The 22101-nt window shown below is 47.3% G+C and overlaps 1 protein-coding gene across 3 annotated transcripts; it reads right to left on the reverse strand.

Moving 5' to 3' along the window:
* Positions 1–1501: 1501 nt before the first annotated feature.
* LOC147633515 (pentatricopeptide repeat-containing protein At5g39350-like) lies at positions 1502–21691 on the reverse strand. 3 transcript variants are annotated; one of them, XR_015267135.1, is made up of 4 exons: positions 21148–21691; positions 17616–21056; positions 11848–11980; positions 1502–1726 (listed from the first exon to the last, which is right to left on the reverse strand). XR_015267135.1 is itself a non-coding variant. In XM_086806601.1 (3 exons), the coding sequence occupies exons 2-3, from the start codon at positions 20864–20866 to the stop codon at positions 11974–11976; spliced, it is 3258 nt and encodes a 1085-aa protein (XP_086662727.1). In that variant the 5' UTR covers positions 20867–21056; positions 21148–21691; the 3' UTR covers positions 11774–11973. The 3 variants fall into 3 exon arrangements, 1 of the variants encoding a protein (XP_086662727.1); XR_015267134.1 differs by having other exon boundaries at positions 1502–2338; XM_086806601.1 differs by lacking the exon at positions 1502–1726 and having other exon boundaries at positions 11774–11980.
* Between the last annotated feature and the right edge of the window lie 410 nt (positions 21692–22101).

The following is a 22101-nucleotide window of genomic DNA, read 5'->3' on the forward strand; positions in this document are numbered from 1 at the left end:
CTTCAACTTACCCTTGACCTCTTCCTTGATCCCTTTTCTACTTTTGTTTATCACTCTTCTCCTTGAATTTGTTGAAAATAATTTGATCTTAAATCCTATGCTTTTTATTTGGGTGATCATAAACCTTAAGTCTAGGAGGAGTGGTGGTATTTATCCTAAATGGAGCCTTTGGCTACCATAGGCCTATGGAAGACTATTTATATCCTCTTTGGTGTGAGATTAAACCACTTAGGTATTATGGCTTTTGTATGAGATTATCTCCTTAATCTTACATTGATCCATAACGAATTTCTATATCTCAACATTAGTCTCACTCCATTACATTTGGTATCAGAGCTCTTAGCTTAGATTTTGATATTTTGATTAGAGTGATTAATACTTAATTTATTTTTTAATTATACTATAATAGTTTTTAAATTTTTTAAATTTTATTTTGAGAAGATTAGCAATGCAATTAACAATAATCATTTTTTAATATATGCTCATCATAGATTTCAAAAAATCCTAATTCTTCCATAGATTTAAGAGAATCTTAATTTTCGTAAGTTTTAGATTAAAGTTTCCAACCATTTTCAAAGTAATGTTCTTGAAACTTTCTTGCTAAATCCTCTTGTTAGTCTTTATTTTCATCAAATCTATTCATAATCCTTAGTTTTCTTATATATTTGCTTGGTTATAAGAAATCTTGACAGTTTGGTAGATATTAAAGATTGGTATACAGATATTGATGCAATTTTCATCAAGAAGTGTGCAAATTAAAGATTTTATGCAAATTTCAGTGCAATTAACAATTCTGTAACAAATTTCATCAAATCTATTCATAATCCTTAGTTTCCTTATATATTTGCTTGGTTATATATTTGCTTGGTTATAAGGAATCTTGACAGTTTGGTAGATATTAAAGGTTGATGTGCAAATATTGGTGCAATTTTCATCAAGAAGTGTGCAAATTGAAGATTTTGTGCAAATTGAAGATTTTATGCAAATTTCAATGCAGTTAACAGTTCTGTAACAAATTTGAGCAGTTCAATGTGCAGATTACAATCCTATTGAGGTATTTTATGCAAATCACAGTCCTAGTGTGCAATTTGCAGTTTAATTATAGTTTTATACAAAGCTTACTATGCAATCAAAAATCTTGATATAAAATTTTCAAAGTTTACAAAGATTATTATGCTAAATCAAATCTTGGTGATAGTCAGTGATTCTTGATCAACCTTTCATTAATCTTGGTTATTTCTTACAAGATTCTAGTTTCTTTGAAAGAAATTGTTACAAAGTTCTAGAAAACAGTTATATTGTTGAGAATTTATGCAAGAAAGCAAGATTATTAAATCTTAATGACAACAATGCAAGTTTATGCCAACAGTTTGTTGATTAAGTGCCATTAAGATAACTTTTTGATCAAGAACATGACTAATGCCAAAGATTAGTACTAATCTTGATAAAACTTGACAAATTAGAGGTAGTTTGGGACAGTTTATTAATCAAGAAAGTGATTTAAGTAATCTTGATGAAACTTGACAAATTAGAAGCTCTTTGGACCGTTTATTGATCAAGAAAGTGATTAAGGATAAATCTAGCAAAGCTTTGATGAAAAGTTGGCAAAGATTGAAGAGACAACATAATACAAACAGTTTACATTTTAGTGTACAGCCCTGCTAGGAATTGGACCCGATCGACTGGTGTAAGCCAATGTACTCCATACACCACAAGGTCACTTGACCTGCATACAAGTGGAAAGGTCTCATGCAAAATTGATTTGTCCTTTTGAAGCATCACTAAGTTTTATAAACGCAGGCTTCACAAGTGGAGAGGTCTCATGCAAAATTGATTTGTCCTTTTGAAGCATCACTGAGTTTTATAAACGCTCTCGGCAAAGCACACAAGACAAGTGCAATCCGAAGCACTGCAGTAGTGGAGCTGACGGTTCAACCCGAAAAGAGGCGTGGGGTGGGGACGGAGGCTGGAAAGAGATTCCAGATAAGGGCTGCAAGTGATTAAGCAGAGAGAGAGAGAGAGAGAGAGAGAGAGCGAGAGAGCGAGAGAGCGCAAACGGTAAGGTCTCATGTGCAAAATTGATTTGTCCTTTTGAAGCATCACTGAGTTTTGTAAACGCTCTCAGCAAAGCACACAAGACAAGTGTGATCCAACGCACTGGGTTCAACCCAAGAAGTGGCGTGGGGTGGGGACGGAGGCTGGAAAGAGGTCCCAGACAAGGGCTGCAAGTGATTAAGCAGACAGAGAGAGAGAGAGAGAGAGAGAGAGAGAGAGCAAACGGCAAGTTACAAAGGTAGCAGAAAACTACAGCTTCTACACGCTCCACAAGCCTTTCCCTCTGCACCAATATTGACACAGCAGGTGTAAAGCTTTAGTTAACAGCTCAGGACATCACTGCTTCAGTATTAAACAGCTAAAAGACATTGTGCAAGAAAGTTCAGCAAACAGACATTCTAGCAGCATAGGTGTTCAAAGGGCTGTCATTATTAGGCTCTTCCAAAAGACTTTGGATTGACAAAAGAACAGTTCTAACATCATAGGCAGAAGACCACTTGTCCTACAGAATGTCAAGGCAAATGTTTCTAAGCTGATCCACATTAGGATGAAAACACAAAGATGTTTTTGCTTCCTTACAGAACAGTGGGAAACTGGATGAATTATTAGCAGAGGACAAAAAATATGTCTTCATAGCCAACTTGGGCAATCTAGGGGTGGCAGTAGACTTAAGATTCAAAAACACCTTCTGAAAAAAAAACAAGCAAAGACAGAAGTAGGCCACTCAATTTTATTATCCAAAAGTACCAAGACCTCCAAAGAACTGTAAGCAGATAACTCTATACGCAGCTTCTGAAATCAGTTACACAGCAGGTCAAGACTTTAAGGTTTTCTATTTCCGACACTACAGTAGGAATGCTTTCTAGATCCATTCCGCATAGTGATAAACTCTTACTGGAGAAGCCATGGTGACTTGATCTTCAGAACTCACTCCAAAAACGTTTCCAGAAGATACAGGCATAGCAATGGCATCTTCATTTGAGGGTAGGCGGCAACGAAGATGTTTCAATAAAGGAGGTGTTGATCACATCACTAATGAGCTTCTCAAAGTGCGTAGAGAATTACCTAACAACAAAAGCTTACATAAAGTTGTCATAGATCCCAGCTCTGCAGGGAACCCTGCCAGATTGTTATTGGACAAATTCAGCACAGAAAGTCAGAGAGAGCAGGCTTCTATAGGGAACTCTCTTATCTGGTTAGTTTTTGAAGATGTAGCGTCCCCAGGGCTATCAAACAGCTCAACTCTATAGGGACAGAAGAGAGACGGTTGTTTCCAAGAGAAAGCTCTGCCAAATAGGTGCAGCCTGCAATTGATGGAGGCAGTGCAGATATTGCATTTTGGTGAAGATCCAAGCGTATCAAACGTGATAAGACATCCCACTATCTCTGGAAGTTCACTAAACGTGTTCTTGGCTGCATTCAGCTCAGTGAAATTCACAAGCGAATTAAGGACATTCCCTAGGATTTGTTTTAGCTTGTTGCCCTCAACATCTAGAACCAGCACTCGAGTGCAGTTGTGCAGCTCATAGGGAAGTGCTAGTAGACTACTTAGAGGTGGAATGAAGTTTTAGCTTGTTGCCCTCAACATCTAGAACCAGCAGTCCAGTGCAGTTGGTGCAGCTCAGTTTAAAGTTTTCTTTAATAAATTTTAAAAAATGAACACAATAACAGTCACACAGCATCATTGCCTTAAGGAAGGCTCAACACAGAGGAAGACAAAGCCTCAATCAACACTAGCATCCTCAAGCACTCAAGAGAGCTCACAATCAATTCAACATTTAGCTACTAGCAGCGTGAGAGAGAAGAAGACTTTTAACCTCTAATTTTTTAGGGTTTCACACTTCTTTCAATGTGACATGTGAGGTATTGATCGTAGTAATCACAACCTTAGGCTAACTAAACTTCACTTAATGATGCTTAAGAGATAGACAAATAGTGTCAATGCAATGCAATGCAGCTATATTAGATGAATGGGTTACAATGAGATCTAAATAGATCTATGTTGCTGTCCTAGATGAAGATCCTTCTCGGGATGAGGGGGATATGATGAATGTTGATGATGAGGACTGTTCCTTGCTCCAATGCTGAGGTCCACCCTTCAATGCCAGCTTCCCTCTATGTAGGATGGTAGGAATGATGACCTATGTGCTGAATATGCTGGCTATACTGCTGATCTGCTTCTCCCTTGCTCATGGATGAGAAACGCTGAGGAGAGATGAGACCATGGACTGAATATGCTGCCTATGATGACTGTATGCTTGGTGAACTGCTGTCCTGTTGACTTCCCTTGTCTCCTAGTAAGGAAAACGCTGACGAGAAGCTTGGATGCTGGACTGAATCTGATGCGCTTCTATATATATGTGTGAATGATGCTGGTCGGCCAGCTCCTAGATGCTAATGACCTGCCCATAAATGCCATAAATGCTCATAATACTTGGCGGCTGCCACCTACTTGCTGTCGGCTGCCACCAAAAATGCCTATGAAGCCTAATGAAGTCTAATGTGCTGCTTTAGATGATGTACTCAGCCTATACCGCGAGATACATGCTGAACACCATGCTTAAATTCTTGATAAAATGCTGGAAAATACCAAATAAATCTCAATTAATTCCTAATTAATGTTTAGGATGCCATGTCACTTGTACACCTTTCGGGTGTGCACATGGCATTCCTCTCTACTAAACTGTTGCTGGGTGGTATACCTAGCAACCTTTCGACTCCTCTGGTGATCCTTCTCCACACTGAAACCACTGCCCCCTTTTGACTTCTTCTGCCGGGGTTGAGGTTGACTGTAGGAGTTGAATCCTTTGAGTCAAAGACTTGTCTACTGGGGGAACTCAATGGCAAATGCTGCTAAAACTGCTTGGAAATACCTGAGTCACCCCTGACCTCTCTGTGGAATCCTTTCACACACCATCTCCGTCGTTCCTGAACCTCTGAACCTCCTGAGGTGATGTTGGAGCAAACTTCCGTCTTCTTATGTGGAAGAGAACCCCTTGCTGTTGCCAGTCGAAGCCCAAAACTTCATTCACTCCTTTGATGATGGATATCATTCTTCCCCAGAGAACTCATGGGCAAAACATGTATGCCTTGCACAACCAAGAGTGACTGCTAGGATGACTACTATGCAAGCCATGTGCAACCCTATATGCTATGCAAGAATGCAGATGGATGGGTTACTAATGCATGCCTAAGGGGAAACCCCTAAGGATGGCTTGCAAGATTTTGAGAACTGGGTCTAGCTGTGCGGAAGGGATTAACATGATGACTGACTGAATGAATGATGGAATGAAAATGATCTAAGGCTGGTTACCTTGTAACGCTCTGATACCAATGTGACATGTGAGGGATTGATCGTAGTAATCACAACCTTAGGCTAACTAAAGGTTCACTTAATGATGCTTAAGAGATAGACAAATAGTGTCAATGCAGCTATATTAGATGAATGGGCTACAATGAGATCTAAATAGATCTATGTTGCTGTCCTAGATGAAGATCCTTCTCAAGATGAGGGGGGATATGATGAATGCTGATGATGAGGACTGTTCCTTGCTCCAATGCTGAGGTCCACCCTTCGATGCCAGCTTCCCTCTATGTAGGATGATAGGAATGATGAACTATGTGCTGAATATGCTGGCTATACTGCTGATCTGCTTCTCCCTTGCTCCATGGATGAGAAACGCTGAGGAGAGATGAGACCATGGACTCAATATGCTGCCTATGATGACTGTATGCTGAGTGAACTGTTGTCCCGTTGACTTCCCTTGTCTCCTGGGAAGGAAAACACTGAAGAGAAGCTTGGATGTCGGACAGAATCTGATGTGCTTCTATATATATGTGTGAATGATGCTGGTCGGCCAGCTCCTAGATGCTCATGACCTACCCATAAATGCCATAAATGCTCATAATACTTGTCGGCTGCCACCAAAAATGCCTATGAAGCCTAATGAAGTCTAATGTGCTGCTTTAGATGATGTACTCAGCCTATACCGTGAGGTACATGCTGAATACCATGCTTAAATGCCTGATAAAATGCTAGAAAATACTTGATAAATCCCAATTAATTCTTGATTAATGTTTATGATGCCATGTCACTTGTACACCTTTCGGGTGTGCACATGATTCAAACTTGGGTCTTTTCACATTTTGGACCATTGATACCATTCACATGAAGGGAGCTAAAGAAGCTCAGCTGAAACAGTTAGGGTTTCATGTGGGAGACACACACAGAGAAGAAGGGAGAGAGAGAGAGAGAGAGAGACATGTGGGGATAAGTCAACTCACAAAGTATGAGTGTGTGACTCCCCTATCACACATGTATATTTGCTCTAGTGCACATAGTGCACCTAGTACATTAAAAGTACTAAGTGTACTATGTACTATAAAACTTATGGGCTTGTACACACTATAAGGGTGGGCATAATGCCTTTACTGCACATAGTACACTTAGTACATTAAAAGTACTAAGTGTACTATGTACTATAAAACTTATGGGCTTGTACACACTATAAGGGTGGGCATAATGCCTTTACCCCAACAACCTCCCACTTAAAGGCAATGTGCCCTTAAGTGAAGGAAAAGAAAAAATCAGCATGTACATGATAATATACAAGTGTCTGCAATGAGCGAACCGCTCTGGAGGCAAGCTCTTTGTCAACAGATCAGCCGGGTTGTCATTCGTATGAATCTTGACAAGCTGAATCAGCTTGTTCTCTATCACCTCTCTGATGAAGTGATACTTCACATCCACATGCTTCGTCTTTGCATGAAAGACAGGGTTCTTTGCCAACTGGATGGCACTCTGACTGTCACAATGCAACAATGGAATATCCCCTGTATAACCCAAATCAACCACTAACCGAGATAGCCATAATGCCTCCTTGCAAGCCTTTGTGGCTGCAATATACTCGGCCTCTGTAGTAGATAAAGTAGATAAGGCAGTGCACTTCTGCATCCTGGATATCCATGACCTCCTGTGAATGTAAACACATAACCTGTAGTAGACTTCCGGTTATCTGGATGACCGGCATAATCCGAATCCGTGTAACCATGCACTAATGCATCCTTCTGGAGCAACACATTATAGCACTGGGTTTGCCAAATGTCATAATTATGTGAGCCTTCAAGCTTCTTGATGTGAAGCAATGAAGAGCTCTCACCTGTGGTTGCCATAGCAATATGCAACCTTTGACACAGTCAATGCCTGACTCCCTGCAAGATGTGCAAACACTGCACCAAAGCACACAAAGTGCTCACAGTTGTTCTTCCAAAGTTTATCTCCCACTGCGGAAGCACGAATGCAACTCTCCTCCCACTGAATGTGGTAAAATCACCAAAATCTGGTTGCTGCAGATTTATGACAGCACCTTAGATGTGCTCTGTTCCCTTTCCAAAATACTGTACAACAGTACTAAGTGCTCACCAATGATGTACCAAATCTGTACCGGCAAGTACAATAGCAATAAATGCTCTCCTGGCTGTCCAAATGAGTGAAAATCAGACCTTGACAGTCCCCACCATTGCATACAACAGTCCCGGACAGAAATTGGGAAAACGCCCCTTGACTGCAAGTGGATTTCTGAGGGTTCAAGGCATAAAAGTCTTCCCTGCTGCTTTGCCAAGCTCAACAAGCATAGAATCTTGAAAAGCCCCTTGATTCAAGATCAATTTTTTGATCATGAATGGTACATTAATGCACATGAAAGGCATCCAGAGTCTTCACAATGCTTCCCCCTGGCCACATATACATCCAATAACATAAAAACCCCTTGATTTACTGGCACATTGAGTGCTTGACAGGCATCAACACATTGCCCAAAGCATCAAATGCCAGTGCCTGCATGCAAATCAACCCAATTGGCACAAAAGCCCTTTGATTTGCACTCCAATTTCCTACAATTTAGCCCCGAATGTGAGATTGCTCACATCATACAGCATGTATGAATGCCCAATGGCACAATTACATCAAAAGCCCCAAATGTTAACACCCAATTTCCTGCCAATTGACCCGGAATGTGACCAATGTCACCCAATGTTGCCAATTGTGCTCAATCTGAGCCATTAAGACCTGTACCTGTTCAATTGATGATAATGGACATGCAAATCCCAAAATTGAAGCAAATACCTCTGAAATTTCTGATTTCTGTTGCAGAAAAGGGAGGGGGGGCGTCGTATTTGCTGACTCGTGTAGCCGAGTTCACCGGCAAAGGTGGATTTGGTGGCGCAGTACTTGCAGCTCTGGCAACAGCAATGGTGTGGCAACGTCGGTGGAGGCTGCTCAGAGAGCAGCGGGAGCATCATCCGATAGGAGCTGAATCAGTTGTAGAGAGGCCGACTTTGATTGTCCTTCATGCACACCTGCGGGCGCACCGCACTTGTGTTCACGCGCACACCTTGTGCCACCTCAGCTCGAGCAACCGAATGTTAGCACTCAGGTGTCGCAGTGCTGAGAGTGGCACTCGAAAGCGTCAGAGGTGCAAACGGCAGCTGATGTTGACGATATTTCACAGTTGACAAAATAGTAGCGACGGACACTGCTGAGATAAAAAACCCTTAAAAAAAATGTAACCTAAAACCAAAGCTCTGGTACCAGTTGAAGGGAGCTAAAGAAGCTCAGCTGAAACAGTTAGGGTTTCATGTGGGAGACACACACAGAGAAGAAGGGAGAGAGAGAGGGAGAGAGACATGTGGGGATAAGTCAACTCACAAAGTATGAGTGTGTGACTCCCCTATCACATGTATATTTGCTCTAGTGCACATAGTGTACTTAGTACATTAAAAGTACTAAGTGTACTATGTACTATAAAACTTATGGGCTTGTACACACTATAAGGGTGGACATAATGCCTTTACCCCAACATCACACCCTTGCCAAAGTTGGTGCCCCCACTTGTCCACTCAAGCCTTCTACTATTCCACAAACTATAATCATTTTCCCAAGCCCTTTATCTTCACCATTAACCCATCCCATTTTCTTCCTTTCACACCTCCCCTACACTAGCATTGTAAAAAAGTATTTTCACACAGCTTGTTCATACGTACACTTGTAGAGGATGTGAGTGATTGTTGGGCTTGTTCACACGTCGTGTTTCACATGCCTATATACATCTTGGGATCACACACTTGAGTCTACTCAAAGTCTCCTCACATCAGAGGGCCTCTTGTACATGTTTTCACTCTTCATCATATATACACTCACTCACCCATTTCATGCTGTGTTGATTTGCTCTGATCTCTCGTACATCTAGTCCTTTCGTCCTTTTGCCCCCACATGGTATCAGAGCTATCGTGAGCAAAGGGATTGAAGACCTCGAGAGCACAAAGCATGGATAGTCTACCCGCATTCCTGGAGGACCAATTTTTCTCACGAGAAGTTGATTCTCCTTACTCTGATCTGGACCACATAGGGAATGGGACTTCTTACTTGATGGAGAGCCCCGTTCAAGATCTCACACTGGGAGACGATCAACCCATCTACATCGCCTCACCTTCTCCAACCTTTGCCATCACGATCTCCCTCTCTAAACTTATCAGACTTTGCTTCCAGAGGGGGATACATTCCTTTTGCCAGTGTGTCAGCATGGGACCCTGGTATCCTTCATCTTCTCTCATGGTTCCTTTTTTGGCTTGAGAGGGGTGTGTGAAAATGGCATTTTTCCCAGCCCTAAAAAGGAGATTTTTTTGGATTTATTTGGTTATTATTGGTTTTTTAGGTCTTGTGCTGATGGCCGACAGCCCCTTTACTGGGCCGACCAGCAGCCCATCTCATATATATAGACATGGCTTCATCAGCATCAGTGACCACATCATAGAGATACCACCAGCTGCTGCTGCCAACACCTGCTCTTCATCAGCATATCATCATCATTGTCCGGTCAGCTCCAGCGTTTTCTCCTGTTGCAGATCTTACCTGGGGACAGCAACCCACTCTCTGCACTTCAGCGTTTCTCTACTGCAGCATATCTTAGGAGAGCAGCCCACTCTCTGCTCCATCACATCAGCGTTTTTCTCTTGCACTTCACCTCGGGACAGCAGCCCACTCTCCACTCATTACCCTCCATCGTTTGGGATAGCAGCCCTCTCTGCTCACCATCTCACATTGTTGGGACAGCAGCCCTCTCTGCTTATCTTCATTCGACATCGGAACGGCAGCCCTCTCTGCTCCTCACCACCACTCAAGTATTGCAACACCCTTGTCACCAAAGCCTGCACCACTCAGGGACGACACCCTCTCTGCTCTTCACCACCACTCAGGACAGCAGCCCTCTCTGCTCTTCATCACCCCTCAGATACCGCAGCACCTACACCACTTCACCCTCCGCTGATCTGACATCATCTTTGCTTCTCCACCGGTCTTCTACTCAAAGTCTCCTCACATCAGAGGGCCTCTAAGTATGTTTTCACTCTCCATTATATATACACTCACTCACCCATTTCATGCTATGTCGATTTGCTCTGCTCTTTCGTAAATCTGGTCCTTTCGTCCTTTTGCCCTCACAAACCGTATGCAATGCAACGGGGCTCAGCTGCATGACAAGATCTATCATCTGACGCCGTTGGCTAGTCGAACTCAACCTGGTAGTAGCCACACCCCAGAGGATGAATGTCTGTGATCTTTGTAGGTCCACCAAGCAGGCTAGCCTAAAGAAGATCTCTTGAGTACCGACAATCTTGCATACCAGAGTGGAGGCCTCTAGGGATGCAACAGTCGTAGCGAGAAGCTTCAGAAAAAGATAAGCAAGTAACGGCGGCCTCGGTCAAGGATGATAGAGCGGTTGCCGTGGAGTCCTCCTAGGGGTGACACAGGCCGAGACTTGCCGAAAAAAGAAAACAGCCCACTAGCCTGAGGGCGTTGCCAGAGGAACAAGGAAGAGGCGAAAAAGGGAGGCGGAAGGGCGCAAGACCCGCCGCGCGGGGGGGGGGGGGGGGGGGGGGGCGCCCTTCAACTACATGCCACATTGAAAGTACGTAGACACTTTCTTTGACGACATCAATGTGTTTTCCAAGACTGAAGAGGGGGGGGCAACGCTGACAGAAGGAGAGAAGGGGTGGGAGGGTGAGGCGGCAAAGGGAAAGAGGCAGGGGGAGAGGGCGTGGAGGGGAGAGCATAGAGACAAACGGAGGGGCGGGGGGTGAGGCAGGCGTGTGCAGGATGGACAAAAGGGGGGGGGGCGTCCTGCAGGCGGAAAGAGCAGGGGGGCGGGCGCAGGCAAAACAAGGGAGAGGCAGCTGGCGGCAAAAGGGGAAGGATTGCAGGCGAAAAGTGGGGGGAGGAGGCATCAACGAAGCATGCGAAAAAGGGGGGGGGGGGGGGGGGGGAGGGGGAGGACGCCCGCAACAACGCATAGCAGGAGGTGCGCAGCTCAACAATCACTGTTGATCTACCTCTACTATTCTTGCGTAAGTGCACTTTCTCACTTGAGGCATACCCTAGAGAGTATTATTTCAAGAACTTTTCCTAGAGGGGTGTGTTTGCAACCTTGCAAGCACAAGGAAGAAGACTTGTTCTGACAGTTGGGCAAGAGAGTTAACAATACTTTGTAAACTTGATAGAAGATGGTTCAGTCCTCTAGTGCGAATGCCAGTGTAAACGTGTGCAACATCAAACTTATATATCAAGTGGTGGAAAAGCAAAATAAATGAATCAATTGAGAACAATGTGGTACAGTCTCTCAGTAGTCATCTTAAATCCAATTGTAATCGAGAGAAAAAGAAGCTGTTGGAACAAAAATATAGGCTTGACCGAAATTTAAAATCTTGTTGATAGACTAGAAAACAAATTAAACATTGTACCTTCTTAAAAAACAATGAACCTGTTTTACACTTCTGGCAGTGTTGTCAGTCCAGCAATGTCCTTGCCTCTTCCGTGCTTGTTTTTCCCCCCTCGTTGCCTCAACCTTCCTTGCTTCCTCTTGTGTGTCAGCACCTGCATAGATGTGAGACATTAAGACATAAGCTGCAGCATCCTTTTCATCCAAACGCACTGCATTTTGGGGGGGGGGGGGGGGGGCGGTGGTTGGTCTCGCAGTGAAAGGAGGGAGGGCTGCAGGCAGAAAGAGCAGGGGGGGCGGGCGCAGGCAAAACAAGGGGGAGGCCGCTGGCGGCAAAAGGGGAAGGATTGCAGGCGAAAAGAGGGGGGAGGAGGCATCAACGAAGCAAGCGAAAAAATGGGGGGGGGGGGGGAGGGGGGGGGGGGGGGGAGAAGGAGGGAGTGCAGGCAACAGAAAAACGGGGAGGGGGAAGACGCCCGCAACGACGCACAGCAGGAGGTGCGCAGCTCAACACTCACTGTTGATCTACCTCTACTATTCTTGCGTAAGTGCACTTTCTCACTTGAGGCATACCCTAGAGAGTATTATTTCAAGAACTTTTCCTAGAGGGGTGTGTTTGCAACCTTGCAAGCACAAGGAAGAAGACTTGTACTGACAGTTGGGCAAGAGAATTAACATTACTTTGTAAACTTGATAGAAGATGGTTCAGTCTTCTAGTGCGAATGCCAGTGTAAACGTGTGCAACATCAAACTTATAAATCAAGTGGTGGAAAAGCAAAATAAATGAATCAATTGAGAACAATGTGGCACAGTAATAGGTCGAGACACGATCCAGGTCGCTCGCTGAAGCTGTCGCCCCCGTCCCTGCTCGAGCTGTCACCTGCTCGCACCCCCCCTCCCCGCCTTCGTGACTGCTTTCCCTGCCTGCTCGCACCCCCCCTCTCTCCGCGCCCTGTGCTTCTCGCATCCCCCGCCCCTTACCCATTCGCGCCCGTCGCCCCCTGCCCACCTGCCCACCTGCCCTGTCACCTTCGCGCCCCCCCCTCTCCCCTTCCTCCGCGTCCCGCCGCCCCTGCCTGCCCCCGCCCTCCTCCCCCCCTTTCGCACTTGCCCCTCCCCCCCGCCCCCCCCCTTTGCGTTCTCCCCCTCTCTTCTCCGCCTCTGCCTCCCGCCCCTTTTTTTCCGCCCCCTCTGTCTTCCTCCTTTCCCCCTCTGTCTTCCGCCTCTCCCCCCTTTTCCCTCCCCGCTCCGCCTTTTTTGTGCAGCTCAGTTCTTGCAGGACCCTCCGTTTCGCTTCGCCCTCGACTCAGCTTCAGACTCTGATGGAGGCTCCTCCCGCCCCACCTCAGAGGGACTCTTCCGCAGCCCCCTCGCCCGCCCCTGAGGACACCCCCATCAGGCTCTTTCTTTCGCCAGAAGAGGAAGCGAGCCTCGCCGCAGAGGTGGAACGCCTCCAGGCACATTCCACCATCTGCCGCCGTATAGTTGGCACTCGCCCCAGCAGAGGGGAGATCCGGAATCTTCTCCAAGCCCGCCTTCTTGCAGATGTGGGCAAGATCCTGGACATTCAGTTTACTGGGCTGCGGACACTACCGGATCGAGTTCGAGACAGCCCAAAGCGTGGCCCATGTCCTAGCCAGGAGTCCCCTCGACATCAGGGGCGCTCGGGCCTTCTTCAGACCTTGGCAGCATGGTTTCGACCCAGCAGCGGCCGAGCAGGGAGAGCGCCTTTTCCATGTCACAGTTTGCTTTCCTGGACTCCGCTGCGAGTACCTTCTGCTCCTTTCTAGGATAGGATCGTTGGTGGGCTCGGTGCTTGAGACTGGCCCCACAGCAACTTCAGTGGTGGCTAGAGCAGCTGGCCTGCCTTCGGTCAGAGTTTTGGTTCCTGACATCTCCTCCCTTCCGAAGGTCATTCAGTTACCTAGGATAGGGGGAGGGGGGGATGGATAGATCAGAGAGTGGAGTTTTCGGGGCTCCCGAACCAGTGTTTCATATGCAGGCAAGTCGGCCACCTGGCCAAGGCCTGCCCTCGCAGGAGACCCCAACCCTCACCGCAGCAGCAGACCACCGATGGCCCACCCACAGATGCGGCTCGGCAGAGGCAGCCTCCGGGACACCTGCTCAGCCCACAAAGACCTCGGATTGGCAGCCTTGACAAGGGCGCCGTAGAGGGAGGCAGCCACAGCAGCATGCCCAGAGAGACCGATGCAGCAGTCGTCCCAGCCTCAGCATCATTGGGTTCCCGTGAGGAACAGTTTTGCTCCCCTCCAGGAGGAGACCCCAACGCAGCCTGAGGATCAAGAGATGCCAGCACCCCCCCCCTTTGCCCCCACCCCCCCTCCCCCGTCCCCCCCTCCCGCCTCGCTTCCACCTTCGCCTCCTCCCGTTCCCACTCCCGCTTTTTCAGCGGCTCCTCCCCCCTCCCCCCCTTCTCCTCCCCCTCCTCCCCCTCCGCTCGCCTCAGCTCCCTGGGAGGCACTGCCAGTACCCTGGCGATCACCTGCAGTCCGGCGGCGGGCACTAAGCACCGACCTTGCTACAAAGGAGACCTACCATGCCGATTCGTGCTTCACGAATATCCTCTATCCGCAGTCGGCTGAGTAGTCTCGACACTAGACAGCGCTCGGAGGCTTTCGACTACTCCTTCACACGCCTTTTTGGAGCGGAGGTCCCCCATGAGCCAGCACCCATCAGAGTTCATGTGGTGATACCTCCGGCCCGAGGGGAGGAGGCACTTAGCCTTCACACGGCTAGGAGAGACACAAGAGCGGGAGCGTCGCTTGAGACGTAGCCTTGCTTCGCTCCAGCGACTTCAGGAGCAGCTGCCTACATGTGAGTGGGTGGCGTCCCAGCTGAGCCAGGCACGCCAGGAGGTTAGAGAGACAGAGGAGCAGAGACATGAGTTCTATCATCGCCACGCCTCTCAGTGGACGCAGCTTGGGGATAGAGTGACTGGGGAGTTTTTTGAGATTACCGGACCCCGCCATGCTCGAGCAGGAGTACGCCAGCTCAGGAGGCAGGACGGATCGTTAGCCACTGAGCCCGGGGAGATTAGAGCCATTGCCACTGAGTTCTATAGAGACTTGCTTTCAGCGCTTTTGGGGCCAGGCCTCCGCAAGGGCTTTCAATATGTTTTGGACACTGGGGTGATGCCACAAAGCTTTTCAGAGGACTTGATCTTTCTTATCCCCAAGGGGGAGGGAGTGTCAGATGATATTCGGCATTGGATGCCTATTACGATCCTCAATACTGTCTACAAGGTCTTAGCAAAGGCCTTGAGTTTGAGGATCCAGCCCTTCCTTGGGGAGTTGATTCATGCTACCCAGACAGGGTTCAAGGAGCGCAGTATCCTTGACAACATTTTCACCTTCTGGGAGGCAACGGTCCGAGCTAGATTTCTCGGTGAGGACTTGGTCGTGATACTTCTTGATTTTGAGAAGGCATATGATAGAGTCGATTGGGGTTTCTTAGAGGGCACTAGTGACTATGCTTCGCCTGGGTTTTGAGCCAGACTAGATTCAAGGAGTGGCGGCTCTATATTCCACAGCTCGTAGCCAGGTGTTGATGGCAGGAGGGCGGGGGCCGGGTTTTGAGCTGACCAGATCAGTCCGCCAGGGATGCCCGCTCGCCCCGTTCCTTTTTCTCTTCTTCGCAGAGGCTATGAGCATGTATCTGACAGCAGAGGAGGTTGGTTTGAGAGGACTCCAGCTCCCAGTCCGGGGTGAGGACCTGCTCGATTCTGAGTGTGCTAATGACACGGGATTGTTTTTGCATGGCCAAGAGGCCAACCTACAGAGGGCAGAGTAGTCGCTACTACAGGTTTTTGGTGTGGCTTTGAGAGCATTGATCAATTAGCGCAAGACAGTGGCCTTTTGGATCAGTAGCGCTCCCACTCCGGCATGGAGCCCAGACCCGGGTTTTAGATGGATTCCTCTTGGTACAGTAGTGCGGTATCTGGGTTGCCAGATTGGACTTGATTTGTCACCTGAGCACCAGATCGCCCCGCTTCTTCTGAGCATTCGGAAGAAGCTTTTATATTGGAGTACAGCTCGGCTATCATTGGCTGGGAGGGTGGTGGTGACAAATCAGGTGCTTTTAGCAACTATGTGGTACATCACGTCTTGCTGGATCTTCTCGAGCTCTTGCATCAGCCAGATACAGAGACTGATCAGGAACTTTCTTTGGTCTGGGCAAGATGGTCAGCCGGCCCAGGCTAAGGTTGCTTGGGCAGTTATTACTCTTCCGCGGGGCCAGAGAGGCTTGGGCATTATAGATCCAACTGATCAGAGTAGAGCCTTGCTGAGGAAGCTTATTGTTCGAGGGCTGCTTCCAGGCGCTGAGCCTTGGAAGGAGTTTTTATTTCAGCGGCTGCAGGCTAGAGCTCCCCCAGCAGGGGGCACTTGGGCACCAGAGATACGGTGGATCTTCATAGAGATGAGGAGGACAGGCCTCAGTAGAGGATGGGAGGACAGATTTGCCTTGAGCATCCTGCGAGCGTGGGAGCTTCTGAGACGGGGGCTTTCTCAGAGACCTCCTACTTGTGATGAGAAGCGGGCCAGACAACCGCTCATTTGGAGCCCCGCGGTACGCACAGAGCAAGGTCATATGCTGGGCTCTCGGAGCCCAGCACGCAGTTTTGGAGACTGGCAGGCCTTTTGCAGTCTCCCAGAGGAGATCCAGGTGGAGAGGCTGTAACTTCGGAGGGGGGCTGATTATGAGGGATGACATTCAGGAGGCACTCACTGAGGAGTGGTTCACGCCTTTCGAGCCAGCGGCCCCACGGTGGATGGGAGCCTTTACACAGTTGGAGATCCCGATTGCTGTCAGAGCTTGCACTGAGGATGGCAGATGCCTCTACTATGAGATACAGGAGGAGGGCAGACTTCAGAGAGTGGAGGCGGAGTCGCCTTTGGTTGCAAAGTGCATCTTTCAGAGGATTCGGGTAGTGGCCGCCGCTTCTCGGAAGTGGCATATTGATCTAGACCCTGCAGATGTGGACTCTGATTGGCGCATATGGGCATATGCTGCGCGCCCCTTGGCCCGGCATGGTCGACTTCATCAGGGCCTGCTCTGGGATACGAGACGGAACAGGACAGCCAAATTCATTAGGGGCCAGCCTCACCTTGTTCCTTCACCGGATTTCTCGTTCGTCGGCTGGACACAGGAGAGGGATCTACGATGGGAGCTCCTCAGCAGCCTCACCATATGGTTCACCTGGAGAGCCCGTTGTTTCAGGGCCTTTGAGGGGAGACTGGTGCCACCAGCAGAGACTGTTCGGGCTATCTGGTAGGAGTTGATTCACACCCTGCGAGAGGACAGTATGACCGCATCCGGGACGACTCGGATCGAGCGATCTTGCAGCGCCAGGCCTTCCACACCACTTGGCGCAGCGGCCCTTTCTATACTCTACACGCGGGTACCCCCCGTTGGCACTACAGGCCACCTGTGTGGATTTTCCCCCCTCCTATTGTATGATATAGCCTCTTAGTTATTTGTACCTTTATTGTACTTTTTTGCACCTAGGGAGAGTCTCCCTAGCTGCCTTGATTGGATCTCTGCTCTGCCTTCTTATGAGCAGGAGAGGTTTTTTGTAGCCCAGTGGGCGTTTTTTTATAACTAATGAAAGGACCTTTTCTCGAAAAAAAAAAACAATGTGGCACAGTCTTTCAATAGTCATCTTAAATCCAATTGTAATCGAGAGAAAAAGAAGCTGTTGGAACAAAAATATAGGCTTGACCGAAATTTAAAATCTTGTTGATAGACTAGAAAACAAATCAAACATTGTACCTTCTTAAAAAACAATGAACCTGTTTTACACTTCTGGCAGTGTTGTCAGTCCACCAGCAATGTCCTTGCCTCTTCCGTGCTTGTTTTCCCCCCCTCGTTGCCTCAACCTTCCTTGCTTCCTCTTGTGTATCAGCACCTGCATAGATGTGAGACATTAAGACATAAGCTGCAGCATCCTTTTCATCCAAATGCACTGCATTTTCAAAGGCCTGTTTTCCAAGCTCCATATTCCCCCAATTTTTACAAACACCCAACAGAGTAAGCCACACTGTAAGATTAGCACAGAACGGCATCTTATTGATCATTTCTACTGCCTTGTCTAACTGGCCTGCACGGCCAAGGAGATCAACCATGCAGCTGTGGTGCTCAAGAGATGGAACGATGTCGTAGTCTTCACTCATGGCCTGAAAGTACAACTGGCTCTTATAGAAAAGACAAGTGCGACTGCATGCATTGAGAACAATGAGGAAGGTGACCGGATCTGGCTTTATACCTTCTCCTAGCATTCTATCAAAATTTTGGAAAACATTTTCACTTTCCCCAAGCTGGGCATATCCTGCAATTAGCGAATTCCACGAGACTACATCTCGAACTGGGAGCTTGTCAAACACTTGCTGTGCTATGGCAAGTGAGCCACATTTGGCATACATATCGACCAAGGTGTTGCCAACAGCAGCGTCTCTTTCCAAAAACCCCTTCTTAATAATCTCAGCATGTATGTTTCGACCTTGGTCCATGACTCCTATGCTGCCACAAGCTTTCAAGCTGCAAACAAATGTGACAGCATCTGGAGGGAGACCCTCACGTTGCATGTGTTCAAAACATTTGAGTGCTTCCTCATCATGGCCATATTCAGCATATCCTGCAATAAGTGCATTCCAAGAGACTACGTCTCGAACTGGAAGCTTGTCAAACACTTGCTGTGCTTTGGCAAGCAAGCCACATTTGCCATACATATTGACCAAGGTGTTGCCAACAACAAGGTCCCTTTCCAACAGCCCCTTCCCGTCAATCTCAGCATGTATTTCTCGGCCCTTGTCTAAGGCTCCTATGCTGCCACAAGCTTTCAAGACACAAACATATGTAACAGCATCTGGAGAGACACCCTCAAGTAGCATCTGTTCAAAACACTTCAGAGCTTCCTCACCTTGCCCATGCTCAGCATATCCAGCTATCAGTGCCGTCCACGAGGCGAAGTCTCGAACTGGAAGCTTGTCAAACACTTGTTGTGCTTTAACAAGCAACCCACATTTAGCATACATATCAACCAAGCTGCTGCCAACAAAAAGGTTTCTTTCCAGCAACCCCTTTCTTTCAATCTCAGAATGTATTTGTTGCCCCTTGTCTGTGGCTCCTATGCTGCCACAAACTTTCACGCAGCAAGCAAATGTGACAGCATCTGGAGAGACACCCTCGAGTTGCATCTGTTCAAAACATGTAAGTGCTTCCTCATTATGCCCATGAGCAGCATATCCAGAGATAAGTGTTGTCCATGAGACCATGTCTCGAGCTGGAAGCTTGTCAAACACTGCATGGGCTTTGGCAAGCCAACCCCATTTGGCATACATATCCACCAAGGTATTGCCAATAACAAGGTCTCTTTCCAACCAAGCCTTTCTTTCAATCTCAACATGTAGTTCGTGGCCCTTGTCTGTGGCCCCTATGCTGCTGCAAGCTTTCAAGCTGCAAACATACGTCACGGCATCTGGAGATATCCCCTCACATTGCATCTGTTCAAAGCACTTCAGTGCTTCCTCGTTGTGCCCATGTTTGGCATATCCTGCAATTAATGTATTCCACAAGACTATGTTTCGTACTGGAAGTTTGTCAAAAACTTCTTGTGCTTTTGCAAGAAAGCCACATTTAGAATACATATCGACCAAGGCACTGCCAATAAAAACGTTTCTTTCCAGCAAACCATTTCTTTCAACCTCAGCATGTATATGTAGACCCTTATCTATGGCTCCTATGCCACCACAAGCTTTCAAGCTGCAAACAAATGTAACAGCATTCGGGGAGACATCTTGGAATTGCATCTCTGTGAAAACCTTAAGTGCTTCTTCACCACGCCCATGTTCAGCATAACCTGCAATTAGTGCAGTCCAAGAGACAACATCTCGAATTGGAAGCTTGTCAAACACTTGCTGTGCTTTGGCAAGCCAGCCACATTTGGCATACATATCGACCAAGGTGTTGCCAACTACAAGGTATCTTTCCAACAAACCCTGTCTTTCAATCTCAGCATGTATTTCTTGGCCCTTGTCTATGGCTCCTATGCAGCCACAAGCTTTCAAGCTGCAAACATACGTAACAACATTTGGGCATACACCCTCGAGTAGCATCTGTTCAAAACACTTGAGTGCTACCTCGCCATGCCCTTGTTCAGCATATCCTGCCATTAATATGGTCCACGAGACAACGTTTCGAACTGGAAGATTGTCAAACACTTGCTGTGCTATGGCAAGCAAGCCACATTTGAAATACATATCGACCAGGGTGCTGCCAACAAGAAGGTCTTGTTCCAACAACCCCTTTCTTTCAATCTCAGCATGTAATTCTTGCCCCTTGTCTGTGGCTCTTATGCTACCACAAGCTTTCAAGCTGCAAACGAATGTGACACCATTCGGAGAGACACCCTCAAGTTGCATCCGTTCAAAACACTTGAGTGCTTCCTCACCATGCCCATGTTTGGCATATGCTGCTATAAGTGCATTCCACGAGACTACATTTCGAACTGGAAGTTTGTCAAATACTTGCTGTGCTTTGGCAAGCAAGCCACATTTTGCATACATATCAACCAAGGTACTGCCAACGAAAAGGTCTCTTTTGAGAAACCCCATTCTGGAAACTGCAGCATGTATTTCGAGGCCCCTCTCAAGGTTTTTCAGCGTGGCACAAGCCTTCAGTAAGGCCACAAAAGTATGCCCAGTAAGATGAACAAAAGCATCCTTTTGCATTGTCTGGTACAGGGTGATAGCATGCTGTGGCTTCCCACATTTGGTATAACCTGTGATGAGGGAATTCCAGGACCACTCATTCCGATACACCAACCTGTCAAAAACCTGTTGGGCATCACACATGCTTCCGATTTCCACCAATATCAAGACTAGGTAGTTCCCCAGTGATGTATGAGCTTCCAGCCCACTTCTGCGCATGTAGACATGCAAGCGGAGAGCATGTGTTCGATCTCTCTCCTCCCTGCACTTGTGCAAGATGCGTGCAATGTCCTCAATGGAAAGCTGGGGCAGCATCCCTTCCTTGGAGGAAGGAAGGAGTAAGCTAAGCGTCCTCCAACCACAGCCACACTTCTTGCGCTTTGTGGATTCTCTCAAACGCACAAAGCTCTTCTGATTCCGCGAGCCTAAGCCTGTCTTTAACCCATCTTGGATTGTAGCAGCCCTCGTTAAGTTTATGCTTTAAATCTGGAGCCCTTGGGTTTGTCTGTCACACACACAAAGGACAGAGCCCCATTCTAACAAATCAAGAGAGCATCATCACTCACCTAAAGCACAGAAGGAAGAAGACCACTTACTTTGCTCCTTCGGTTGCGGATGAGATCCCTCAAGTAGTCCTTCCACAGGCGCTCGGCCCGTGCTCGTGAAGTCTGCATCTTCGCCACGCTACTGGTACACATTACCATATGGAGCACCTAAACTGGCAGGGTAAAAAAAATCAGCACTCGAGATCGTTTCTCTCTTTCTCTCTCGTCTATCTGTGTCATGGGCGGCAAGCTCATATATAGATCAGGAGTCAAGATCATTTCTCTCTCACACACACACGTAGCTTGACACGTGGAGCGTGTACGTGGGTTCAATTGGACTACGAGGCGGGATGCCATAGACCCCGAGTACCACGGGCATCCAGGGTAGGCAAGCCCCTACATATAGCCCGGTGGGATGGGGCACACATCGCCATACCCCTGCCTGCCCATGTTGATGTGGTGGGGGTATCCACCGCCCATAATTCATGGGCAGCCAATCTCCCCCGCCCATACATGGGCGGTGGGGTATGTGTAACAGGCCTTACTCTATGGCTGGGTGGTAACTCCTAACCCTATCTCTACTCCGCATATTTGGAGAGTGTCCCTTTTCATATTTCATTAGTCAATTGTGATAATGGGATTGTCCCCTTTCACTTATATGCATGAGCTCTCTTTTACAATGGCCAGCTGCCCATTTAACAATTGGGGGCCCAAAACTCGTTCTTGTAGCTCTGTGTACACCTAGGCTTATGCTCATGGCTAGCTTTACACAAGTTGTAAGCTCGGTTATCCCATATATCTTTTACATGAAGCATTTACATAAAAAAGAGTTACATAAAGAGTAACCATGCTTTAAAATAGTGTTGACTAGTGTGGTTTAGCCGCCTCCCTAATTCAGAGCCATCCTCGGAGTTGGCAAGAAGAATCAGCATAGTAGAGGGAGTATATGTGTGGAAAAAATCGTACCGCAACTTTGGGTATTGGTGGGGAGATTGGTGAAAGGCC

The sequence above is a fragment of the Cibotium barometz genome, chromosome 12 (genome assembly GCF_041138505.1).
Source record: "Cibotium barometz isolate CiBa-2024 chromosome 12, ASM4113850v1, whole genome shotgun sequence".
In the NCBI taxonomy this organism is placed as follows: Eukaryota; Viridiplantae; Streptophyta; class Polypodiopsida; order Cyatheales; family Cibotiaceae; genus Cibotium; species Cibotium barometz.